Raw genomic sequence first — 13,119 nt, forward strand, 5'->3', positions numbered from 1 at the left:
GCCAGACATGGGGGTGTCTTTAATCCCAGCACTCAGGAATTGGAGGCAGGTGGATCTCTGGGTTCAAAGCCAGCCTGTTCTATACTGCAAGTTCCAGGTCAGCCAGGGCCACTTATTCAGACCCTATCTCAGAAAACAAAACATCATCAACAACAAAATTCTAGGCGCAAACTTAGAAGAAAATTTCATTTACAGTAATACCAAGTTTAAATATCTAAGAATAACATGCATATATTTATACTGCTGGTGTGTAGCTCTGTGGACTACTTGCTAAGTATGTGTAAAAACCTGGATTCAATCCCCAGAGCTAAAGGGGGGGTGGGGGTGGGAAACAAGTCAGGCATGGTGGCATGTGCTTGGAATCCCAGCACTCAGGAGGCAGAGACAGTAAGACTGAGTTCCAGAGTGAGCAACTGGATGAAATGGCAGGTAAGACTTCTACACTGGACATTTAAAATATCAAGAGAAATCAGAGAAGACACGGAAAAATAGACTACCATTGCGGATCAAAAGACTCGATGTTATTAAGATGTCAATTTACCCTGAAATTGGTCTACAAATTTAATGCTCTCCCAGAGAAAGTCCTGGCACAACTGGCAGGGTAGGCAGAAGCACAAAGGGCTTGGAATAATGAGAGCAATTTTGAAAATAAGCAAAGGACTTACCCTAATTGATTGCAACACTTGCTATAAGGCTTTGGTAATCAAGACAATATGGTAGTGGTGAAAAGACAGACACGTAGCTCAATGCAACAAAACAGAAAGCCCCAAAGTATACCCACATATACATGACAAATTGATTTCCAAAGAGGTTGCCAGCGAAACACAAGAGGGGAAAGGGAAGGCTTCTCAACAAATGGATAAAATGGGTAAAATAGGAGATTTCAGAAACGGTTCAATCAGATGACAATATTAAAATAATGTGGTGGCAACCGTTCTCTTATGACACATTTAGGAATTAAATGAATTGCATGTGTAAACACGGCTTAAAACTATAACAGACAGACAGACACACACACACACACACACACACACACACACACACACACACACATACACACACGGGAAAATAAAGTATCAGAAACTAAAACAGCTTGACCATTCCAAGGACTGACAAGTAAGAAAAAAAAATTACGGTTTGATTGGATATGCAAACATTGTTATCCCTATGATGGGGACAAAACTCAGCAGTAAGACATTAAGAAGGCCACAGGCAATGAAGCCTCTAGGATGAGTTTCAAATTCTCATGAGTGACAGAATCCAGGAAAGTAGAATAAACATTTCATCCCTACAGAACGGTCCTTATACAGAATTCTAGACATGCTAGCAATAGGTAGAGCTGGATGCAGAAAGGGACAAGGGTGGAGAGAGGGATGCATATTACAAGAAAATACAAAGATACTTAGGGAGAGGTTTGATATTTGAATTTGTGGAGATGAGAGACGGCTCTTATCAAACTGAACACTTTAACACAGATTTGCTATAGTTCACAGCTCTCAATAAAGTTGTTATAGAAGAACGTGTAAGAAGGAATTGTGGGGAATCAGAGAATTTACATAACTAGCTAGCTGGAGGGCAACCAAAATCATAGTCACCAGTGCTCCCCTCAGCAATCTGTCACCTGTATCCCTCATCCCGCTTAGCTGATGGCTGATGCACTTCCCACACAGGGTCTCTGTGGTGAAGGCCACCTTTCAGGGACTCTGATGCTCCCTCACAGGTCAGCTCTACCTTTCATTCACAGTTAGTTCCCAAAACAAGGTCCCTTGGGTGCTGACTACTTCCTGGCAGGTATTACGTATGCCTGGAGAGAGTCGCTGACAGCTGCCCTGGCAACAGCCAGGCAACGCTGCTCCACCGGGGGAAGGAGGGGCGGGGCATGCTCTACCCAAAGGAAATCACTTGCAGATGTTCCAGCCCCTGTTGTCACCAGCAGCAGAAGGTACCAAAAGCCCACAGGCCTCTCGGCTGGCGAGAGGATATCGTACACCAAAGGAAGCAACAGCCCTAAGGACGGGGGAGCAGCTGCTCCATCCTTCCCACGGGACAGGACAAGGACGACCTGCAAAGTCCAAACCTTGTTTGGCCATTGTTTCCTGATCACTTCCTTTGTAGGAATGTAGACTTGTAGTTTCTACCATTCTGGGGAGAACCCTTAACTTGTGCACATGTATCCACACATACATACATGTGTATATGCATACACACACACACACACACACACACACACACACACACACACACACACAGTGTCTGTGTCCTATATCTCATTTATAGGGATGATCACCCTGGGCCACATATGAGATAAAATACAAGGCTAATGTTTACAAATTACTCAGAGCCAAACTGTAGCAGGATTGCTTTGCATACTGCAGATTACATTTGGAAGCACGCATACTGCATTCTCTATAAGAAGCACTGTGTGACGGGCGCTCTGGCTGCTGACTGGCATGTCAGGAACCATCCTCAGCATCATCACAGACCCCAAGCCCTACCGAATAATCACACACACTTCCTTTGGCTTTCTAAGTCACAGGAAGTCCAAGGACTTGTTTTTTCCACAAGTTTGGGAACTCTCAACATCTGTGACCACAGCTGGAGTAGTGACTTAGGTTCCAGAACTAGCTGACCTTTGAGAATGGGTCAGTGTTCAAGATTCAGATGAGCTATACAGGGTTAAAAAACAATCTCTTCCCATAGATGGAGAAGATGAAAGGACCAGCCAGCATGGCTCAGAAACAGGGGAAATGAGTAGTGTCAGACCCACCACAACTGCATTGTAATTCGCTGACACATTCACCAAATATTTCTGGGCATTTTCTCTATGCCAGACACTGTTACAGCCCAGGACTGAAGAAGTAAGCAAAACAGATACTGTGTTTTCCCTTCATGGAATGCATAATCCTGGAAAACGTGGTCAAATCCACAGTTGTTTCTAATAAAAACTGAAAAAGACTTTTTTTTATTTAAAGTGATATTTTGGCAAAAAAAACATGTGTACATTAACAAGGTGTGAATACACAGGAGTGAGGCTAGCTCTTCTGTGGGGCCCTGGGTTTCTGTATAAACACGTGAACCATATGGAGCATCACAAGCCTCCACCAGGGTCCACTGTGTCCCGGACATGTTGGTGCACACTTCACATGCTCACACACAGAAGAGCCCCGAGACTGGGAACTAACCTCTCTCCACCTGGCTCCAGCACTGCTCGAGATGTACACGTTGGTTTTGCTGGCCAAGTTCTTTCCCACTGAGCCTGAATCATAAAAGGAAGAATGACTGCTCATTCAACAATATGCTAGAAATACTTCTGGCCCAACCAAACATCCTGAGTAGTAGCTAGTCACTAGGATAATGTCCTAAAGCCATGAGGAGCAGTCACTGCTAGAGGTGTAGGTAATCACTGTGTATCTGGCTGCACATAACCAACCCACCAGAGCCCCTGCGACAGAAGGCAAGCACACTTACCAGTGGCAATGATAAGACCAGGGGCTGACTCCTTGGACAGGATAGGCATCCTCCGAAGTTGAAGGTTGAGAAGTTGACTGAGGCGCTGGGCCAAGTGGAGGGAACAGCCCCGGGAAAGCTTCAGGAGGAAATTTCCAGAAGGGGTCAGCATGCAACACATGCCCAGTACTCCTCCCAAACCCAAGTGTCTATCTGACAACCCCACCGCAAGACCCACAAGAAAGCCGACTTGCAACCCAGCGGTCCACAGATCTCCCTGGACAGAGCATATCTTCTGAACCAACATCTATCACCAAAGAAAAGAGTAAAATAACAAAAAAGTGTAAAGTCCCAAGACTCCCAGAAATAACAATTACAAAGCAGCGTCAACTCGAGTAAAGAAAGGCACTCCATGGCTGGTGTCACCCAGGGAAATACAGAGGAGTGAAAGTATGTGTTGACTTTCTGAGTCAGTGCTGATGTGTCTGAAATGTGATTCTAGAAGTTTTGTCAGAAGAAAAAGAATCAGAAGTCCCAAAGAAGTCTCATTGGTAATGGCCAGCCATGTAATACATGCACTATGAATGCCATGGGGGTCATGTGGGAACTTTAAAGGTTTGTCCCACATGTGGACAAAGATGCAGGCTTTAGTGGTGTCAAAGATGGCTTCCTCACTGCGTGCAGATGCCAAGAGTTCTGTAGACCACCATAAAGGCTTCTACCTCATTCTCCTGGCCAGAAAAAAAAATGATGGCCAAAATATTTCAGACATATCAGTGATCAAAACAGGTGAACTCTGTGTTCATGGAACAGGTAAAAATGATGACAAAGTGTGTCCAATCTACTTCGTATTATCATAAAGAAGATCCATCTAGCAAACCAATCTGGTTAGCCTAATTGTTTGTTCAATTAAAAACAGGAGGAAAAAAGGTTGGCTCAAAGAAATCTTCCTTGTCTACTTCCTCTTTCGCACCTGTTACTTCATCTACAAGGAAACTGATCCTTAGAAATGCCTCTGGACAGTTGGACCACCATGTTTTCATCATATACATTACTATATATTCTTTTATTCCACCTCTTATGGTTTGAACTGAAATATTTCCCAAGGGTCCATTTCTAAAGATTTGCTCACAAGATTTTGGTACTTCTAGAAAGTGGCAGAATCTTTAGGAGATGGGCCTAGTATCATTTGGAGTGCCTTTGAAGGGGACATGGAAACCTTGGCCCCTTCCTTTCTGGGTTTCTTTTCTCCATTTCCTATCTGCCGTAGTCAAGCAAGCTTATTCTATCAAGATGTTCTGCCTTGTCAGTGGCCCAAATAAATACAGCCAAGCAAGCTCAAACAAAATTACTGATCCTCGGAAACCGTGGGCCCAAAGCAGTCTCTCATAATGGTGGCAGAAAGCTAACACACCACTTATGTTGGTTAATGCTTATGGTCAGTTTGGTTGGCTCCAGAGTCATCTAGAAGATAGGCCTTTGCGGGTACCTGTGAGGGAACTTTCAGAGAGGCTAAAGTGAGGAGGAAAGAGCCACCATGACTGAGCTAGCATCACCCCATGGACTGGAGTCCCTGCCGGAATGAAAAGGGAAAAAAGGAGAAAACAAAGCTAGCCTCAGCATTGAGCCTTGCTTACCATGATGGATTGTGCCCTCAAGCTCTTGAGACAATTAATAAAGCCTTTCTTCCTAAAGATGTTTCTTATTAGCTGGTTGGTCACAGCAAAAGAGAGAGGGACCCAACTACCACCTAAACTAAGAATTAGAAACTAAAAGCTGATAGACAGGCCTACAGTTATAAGCTGATCCATCTGAGAAATAATAATGCCACTGAGCCTGTTCAACTAAGAACCCCCCCCCACACACGGCATGTTTAAAACTATCCATATCAAGATGGGCCAAGCCTCTGAGGTCCTAAATACTGAGGAAGGGAACTGTCTAGGTCTTTACTCATGGCTGGTTATAGCCCACCTCCTCCCAAAGTTAGATTTCATGTGGTAAATCAAGACTTGTGACCAAAAGTGAAGCCATATAGGGAAGTATGTTCTAGGGCAAGACTCTGCAAAAGAATTTGACCAAGGGAAGAAATACAGATAAGAAGCATGGGGGGATGGTGGGGGGGGGGGCATAGCTTACCATGAGCAAACAATTCAAAGATCCAAAAGATTAGGTAACTGACTAAATATGGTTGCACCAAAAATTAACACTAATTTCTTTTTCTGGTTTCTTTCCGCCTGCTGACTCTCTTAGGTGAAACGGAAATAGGTCTGGGTGTCACAGGAGACCAGGAGGTCCCATGTGCTAGTAACAGCGTACTCTACCAGGAGGACCACAACCAAATCACAGCACTTGATGGGACCAAGAAATACAGTTTAAAACGCTTAGCTTTTCAGTTAGGCACATGAACAGGGAACGTTCTACTCATTCTTAGACACTGTAGGTTTGAAATAAAATTGACTAAAATTTATAGTCATTCCAGACCAGGAGAAATAAAATGCCATCATGAGTCTTATAGAGTTAAGTCTAAACAGTGTGTGTGTGTGTCCTAACAAAAGAGCATCAGTTTGAAACAGGTGTATATATGAAACTAAGAGAGGAGGGCACATCCACTTCCTGTTTAAATAATCCCAAACCCTGATAATGGAATGCATGCACCTGCTGGGCATGACACACTTCTCGAATTCTGGAATCCTACGTGACACTACCACCCTCATTTTCTGTCCCAGTCTGATTTTCCCAATGGGTTTTTCATCAAATTGGCTCATAAAACTCCAGCTCCCCAAAGATGCGATATCCTCAAAAGAAATATGTTACGCCCTCATGTCAAAGCTGTGAACTAACTCAAGCTCACTAATACAGTGTCTAACGGATGCATGTATCATGGTTCTTCCTTCAAAACTTTTAAGTTAAGCTGGGTGTGAAAGCAAAGGGCATAATCCTGGCAATCTAAGTTCTTAGGAGGCTAATATAGAAAGACTGCAAGTTCAAGACCAACTAGGGCCACATAACAAATTCTAGGCCAGCCTGGGCTACATAGCAAGGGTCCACCTCATAACAAAACCAAACCCGAAGGTGTAGGTCAATGGTGAAACACTTGTTAAGCCTGTGTGCGACCCTGGGTTCAATCCCCGATGGTGTCCCCACCATGCCTTGGTGTGGAGCCGGGGACCTCAAAGGGCAGATGTGCATATGAAAGTTTGTCCCGTGTGGTATTAACAGCGTGCTCTATCATCTTGCATTCTTCCTGTAAATATTGAATATGGAAAATTGCTGCAGACCACAGCTCTCTGCTTTGTATCAAAAACAAACAAACAAACAAACAAAACAGCCAAACCAGATTAAGGCAGCTCTACCTCACAATCGATTTTCTCTCCATATCCTGTGAAGGCCGGGGCCTGAAGAAATTCCCAGGTTCCTCCTTTGTCAAAGGTGATGACCGACCTCATGTTCTCCTCATTCATAGAACCATTAATCAGGGTAGCGATGTAGACTCCCTGCAAGCCCTCCACGCGGTGAAAGTCCGCAAACGGCTCATTTGCAAAATACCTGCAGGCAAGAGAAAAAGAAGCAGCCATAGTCCAGGGTTGGCATTTGCTTGGCATTTCACATTGTGTGCCGCAAAATAATGAACCATCTTAAGGCACACGTTACCATAGCACTAAGTACATCCACAGTGTTGTGCAGCGTGAGGTTCAGGACGTTTTCATCATTGGCAGGCACTGTCTGCTTTTGCTCTGGTTCCCAGGCCTTGGTAACCACAGATTTGTTTTCTGTCTCTACAGATCCGTCTCTATCTGGTCTGGCTCCTCCACATACACTGAACTGTGCGGGACCCTTTTATATCTTGTTACTTTCACTTACATGTTTACAAGGCTCGGCCATGTAACATGTACCTCATGTCTTTACAGTGAAATAGCCTGCTCTTTAAAAATAAATAAATAAATAGCGTTTTTAATGCCCAGGGTACTTAGCCAACCATCAACCCCTCAAAGGACACTTAGAAGATGACATGAAGAAGTTGACAGCCAGCCGTGGTGGTGCACGCCTTTAATCCCAGCACTCAGGAGGCAGAGGCAGGGGGACTGATATGAGCTCTAGCCCAGCCTGGTCTACAAAGTGAGTCCAGGACAGCCAAGGCTACACAGGGAAACCCTGCCTCAAAAAAAAAAAAAAAAAAAAAAAAAGAAGTAGTAGTAGAAGTTGACAGAGCCACAGCCATTTCTTCACTATGAACATTGATCCAAATCCTTTAAGAGGCCTGGACAATGGGAAATGTTGAGGCAAACATGTGAGAAACTTGTAAGAGTGCCGAGGCTCACCGTCTAAGCTACACTAACAGCCCACTCGAAGGGAGTTTTTCACTAACATGGCACACCCGTTACAAAGGTAACATTTTTTGAAATAACTTATTTATTTAAATTTTATGTCCATTGGTGTTCTGAGTACATGGAAGTCTGTGTGAGTGGGTCAGATCCCCTGAAACAGGAGTTCCAGGCAGTTGTGAGCTGCCATGTGGGTGCTGAGAGGTGAACCAACGTCCTCTGGAAGAGCAGTCAGTGCTCTTAACCGCTGAGCCACCTCTCCAGCCCCCAGAGATAACATTTATGAGGAATGGTCACCGTGGCTTATGTGTGTGGCTTTTGAAACTGGAAACGTGCCCTTTATTTCAGGGGTTCTGGGCCATGGGCTGCACAACAAAGCAGAAAACTTCCTCACTCTCCATCATATGTCAGAGGAACGGGCTAACAGGCTCTGGCCTTCCGCATTGCTCACCTCAGATCTCTTACCTCTGAAACCTACCATCCTGAGGCTCGCTGCTTGTTACGCCCATGTGGGGGTCTAGGTTTCACTCAGACAAACCCTGATTCTTTCCCCTACTCATCTTTAGGTAGTTTTGGCATTTACTTCCTGTCAGCTTTTACCTCACAGTCCTCTGCTCTAATGTCAGTCCAGGCCTTCATTTCCCTCTTTGGCTTGCACTAGAACAACAGATTTCATGTCAGCATTCTCTTCTGAAAGCCCATTTTCTCCCATCATCTCCTCACTAGCCCACTCCAAAGCATTTCTCCCTTTCTTCCTGGGTGCCTTACGCTGAAAATTTGCCAGAAGTGCCCCCTTCAGCCATGCTCCATGCAAAAAATCTACACACTGGCAGCCGCCCCACTGACTAAGCCAAGTGTTCCTTCTTAAGTTGCCCTGACAGGTACACTACATGGTTAGCTCATTAGTTCCTACAACTAGCTATGGCTTTCCATGAGATTCCGCCAAGCGCAACCCACAAATGCCAGAGTGATTCCCTATTAAGAATCCTCACTCCTCTAAGGAAATGAGGGCCAGCTCCTCAGCTTCACACAGCCCTACTCAGTTCAGAGAGGCTTATGCTAAACCAGCCTGCCTGCTTGTCTGATAACTCACCCTTACCCCATTTCATCTGGCTGAGACTGAGCCACAGATGACATCAGGTCAATTGAATGACCTGAGGGGACAAAGGTTCATACTTTAAATTAATGAAATAAGTAAATGCTATTTTTCACCTACAAAAAGAAATGAGGTGCTAACACACAGCCCATGGGGAAGAACTTGAACATATGCTAGAGGCCAGATACAGAAGCCACAGACCATTGTATGATTCCATGTATGCCAGATGTCCTGTGAAATCAGAGTCTCAACTGCTCCCAAGCACCTCAATGAAGGTAGTATTCAAAAAGCACCCAGTACGAGGGGGGGTACCAACAGCCCTACCCTTGTGATTGCCGATTAAAGGGGCAATGACACTGGGGCCTTTGCTATCACACACCACCTTATAATTGCCTCTAAAAAGAGGATGTCGATCAGTCACTTGGAAGCAGGGTCCCTGTGTTCCCTGAAGTGATGGTATCTTCCAACTGCTCTTTTCCACTGGATCAGATACCACAAAACCCATGGGACTGGTTACCCGAGGTCCTAAATGTCACCTAGAACGGCAGTGCCCAGCCTCCACAGCACGCAGGGGGGTTTTGTGTGCTGCCGAACCATACCCTAGACCAGTTCAAATGCAATCTGAGGACACCTGATCCAGGAATGGTAGAGGGGACACTTGGAAAGCACCTCAGGCGAGGCCATGTGTACAAGTAACACTGCAAACCACTGAGGTAAGAAGATGCTTGTGGGCCTTGCTGGCCCAGGAAGACAGGAAGAGGGGTGGCACACGGTCTCCTTACCTCACCAGGGTGTCACTGCCAGCCCCTCCTGGGCTATAGTACAGCACATTCTCCAAGGACAGGGAGAATTTCAGCCCCTCCGCCTCCGAGATGTACAGGTTGGTACTGTTGTTGCTGTGGCTCACACATACAAACACCTGGTCCTCGGAGGCATCAGCGATGTAATATTCCTTTGGAACCCAAAGTCAGAAAACAAATAGTCAAAACCACAATTACTCCTGTGGGCTTGTAAATACACACTTGAAAGCAATGGCTTCAAGTGTCCCCGTGATGAAAGTAGGCATAAAGGCAGCAGCCAGGGCCCGCAAAGAAACTTAAAGGATTTTCCCTTCCAAATATCCATGACTGCTTCACATGTGCAGCTTGCTCGTAAAGTACTAAAATGGGCCTCTGACCTCCACAGATGACCTAGAAACCTCTTTTTGGTAATGATGCTTCCTCATTTTCCCCAGCAGACCTTTTATTAGCACAAGGCACAAAATAGACAAGCACGAGTTTCACTGCCTCTTCTTCTCCCTAAGGGGACTCAGAGAACCCATAGAAACTAGACTGAACTGATAATCACTCCCGTTACATACTCCACTGAGCTACCAACCAAGCGCGGATGTCAATGCCTTCCAAGGCAACCTCCCCGCTGCAGACACTTACTTCTCTAGCGGTCTGTGTGTGCTACTATTGAATCCATATGCTTTCTCCACTCTGCTCTTGGTCTTTCTAACCTGTCTGTTTCTACAAGATAGAACCCCAATGTATCCCCTTTTGGAACCTTAGCCATCTGCAAGGAATACAGCGTGTGGTTAATTACGTACGTGCCATGCACAAGTTTCCCATTGCTTGAGGACTGGCATATGAGGCCACTGACTGGCATCAATCCCTCTGCCAATCCCACTCCACTTAAAACAGGGGAAAGCCCTCCCGTTCAGCTCCACTTCAAACAGTGAAGTGCACAACAGCAGACCAACAGGCCCAGAGTATAACAGGTCTCTTCAGAGGCCTCTCTAGAGGGTGCCCACAGGGAGAATATAAAGTACTCAAGCCAGCAGGACATTCCCATGATGCCTGGAGACGAGCATCCTCCCCCGGCCCCCATGCAGCAGACCTCACTCACATTAATAGGATGCTTTGTGACAAACTGGGCTGCTCTCATAGGCTTCCGGCCAAAGGAGACCCAGAGCTGGACAGATGACTGCTGCTGGCTACCCGGAAGATGCTGCCAAGGAAGAAGAGAGGAAAATTAACTGTGCCAGATGACAGTCCTTCAAAACACAGGGAAAAGAAAACAAGCCCCCTCTGATTCCACTGAAAACACAAAGCAGTCTGCAACTCCTCAGTTCATCGTTTTACAACGTCAGCCCTGAGCTGAGCCACTCATGCTATGATGTGCTCACACCTGTGGATAATCATTGGCATAGAAAAAAGACTGAGAGAGCTTAAGAAGTGGGGAGAGGAGAGAAGACATTTTAAGTTTAAAAATAAGGAAAAAATGGAAAAACACTTTCAATAATTATTTGCAAGGTGGCTTAAGGAATTTGGAGGAATATATACATACATACAAATGTTATATATACACGCCGCTCTTATCCCACAAATACAAAATCACAGACCACAGAGTCTCAAAAGGCACCTTTCCCTGATTCTGAGAGAATTATTCCTAAATTGAGATCATTCGGGTTCACCCTGAGGAACTGTGACAGTGTTATTGTATTGTCTTATGGCCATCAAGAAAAATATTAGCAATTAAATCATAATACACTATTGACTGTGCAGGGCATTGTCAGGCTCTGATGCTTTTCCTAATAAACCATGGGATTTTGTTAGTTGGTTTTTTTTTTTTTTTGACTCTTATTAGTAAGCCCCATGGAAAAAGATTTAACAGTATATATCAGTCTAAGATAAAATGGATTTATCTGCCCCCACTGCCCTCCCCTCTTCCCATCCCACTGGCCAGGGTGTCCAGTCACAGACAGACAGCTCTATGCACCTGCACATCACACACAGACATCCTGACACACTCACAGACAGCACTGCTCCTTCCCCCAGCACCAAGCCTCCCTTCCCTTCTGAACAACAGGGCCCTAAGTACCATGCAGAGTAAAGAACTCCATTCTCAGTGTTCTCCTCATCATGTGTAGTTACATAGTCAAGCACTGGCTAATGAGATGCCAAGAGAGGTACCATGTTTGAGGAAGCTTCTTGAACACACCAAACCAGCTGGTGGAGGTATCATTTGGGGCATTCTGCCTTTCCTTAGTCTTCTTAACAGGGTAAAGGCTCAACGGCCAATGAGGGCAATAGGATTAACTCCATACAATGCTGGAATGGAAAGACACATTTGTAACCCTAGCTTTAGCTTCCTTGTCTACCCAGGGCAGCATGGGAAAGAGACAAAAATGCCCATTTGGGCTGTATTTTGATTTCTAATGTGTTATCAGTGGCCTAACACAATTTCAAACTGATGCGTGCAATCCAATCTTTTTCACACAAACTGGGTCACAACAGAGAAACTACGGAACAACTTCGCCATCGATACTGTTTGGTTGGGAACTGTAGAAAGGTTTGGCAAAACTCTAAGCGGCGTTCACTAAAGAACAATAGCTGGATCGTGGCAAGCCTGGTGACCTTTGCTGCGTTTTCACTCACCCTACTCCCACCCCTCTCTCTCTCTCAAACTCTGAGGTAGCCTTGGAAACACACAATCACATAGCCATAATAGCTGAGGAGTCACTGGGTAGGACATGCCCCTCCTCCCCAAAATCCAGTCAGAAAATTGCCAGCATGTCACCTACCTGCTGGCTTATAGGAAAGCTGCAGGCTCCAGGCTCATCTTCATAACACCTAACCCTGCATGTGTGTGCACACACGTGTGGGCGCTCTCTCTCTCTCTCTCTCTCTCTCTCTCTCTCTCTCTCTCTCTCTCTCTCTCTCTCCTCGTCCCCTCCCCCAATAGCCAGTCAGGTATGCCTGAGGAAAGCAACTGACAATTTGTGCTGAACATTGAGATTGCCAGAGGCAGCATCCACAGGCCCCAGATGGGCTAACCAAAGCCTAACAAGAAACCCAGAAAGAAGATGGCCCTAAGAGGCCATAATTGAAAAACCCTGAAAGATTTGTAGGAATCTTTAAGGCCAGGCACATAAGAGCTATGAGTATGCTCATGGAAGGACAAAACAGTGTCGGCCAGATCTCCAGCTAGCCTGGAGGGCCTTGCAAAGGGCAGAAGTGGAGGGTGAGGGAGACTGTAACCTGCCAGGCAGGAAACAAGAGGTTTCATTCCAACACACCAGAGTCCATTAGGAAGGGAAGAGACTCGCTGCTTCAAATCACCTAAGGAAATTCTAACAATCACTGGCTGTCTGCTAAACTAAACCACAGACAATTCGGTCTCTGTGCAAAAAAGAACACAGTCTTTATAGAACCAGTGCATGAAACTCACTAGGACAAACAGCAACACTAAAAACATCAACAAAGACCC

At 45.4% G+C, this 13,119-nt stretch overlaps 1 protein-coding gene across 1 annotated transcript in view; it reads right to left on the bottom strand.

Moving 5' to 3' along the window:
* SORL1 (sortilin related receptor 1) overlaps positions 1 to 13,119 on the bottom strand; it is a 166,683-nt gene that overhangs the window by 104,691 nt on the left and 48,873 nt on the right. The window contains exons 7-11 of the mRNA XM_084782514.1: positions 10,756 to 10,857; positions 9,648 to 9,817; positions 6,801 to 6,993; positions 3,469 to 3,586; positions 3,183 to 3,256 (exon numbers count right to left, since the gene is read on the bottom strand). Of these exons, the coding sequence (XP_084638640.1) occupies positions 3,183 to 3,256; positions 3,469 to 3,586; positions 6,801 to 6,993; positions 9,648 to 9,817; positions 10,756 to 10,857 (657 nt within the window). The remainder of the gene's footprint in view (positions 1 to 3,182; positions 3,257 to 3,468; positions 3,587 to 6,800; positions 6,994 to 9,647; positions 9,818 to 10,755; positions 10,858 to 13,119) is intronic.

The sequence above is a fragment of the Acomys minous genome (genome assembly GCF_964271855.1).
Source record: "Acomys minous genome assembly, chromosome: 5".
Taxonomy (NCBI): domain Eukaryota; kingdom Metazoa; phylum Chordata; class Mammalia; order Rodentia; family Muridae; genus Acomys; species Acomys minous.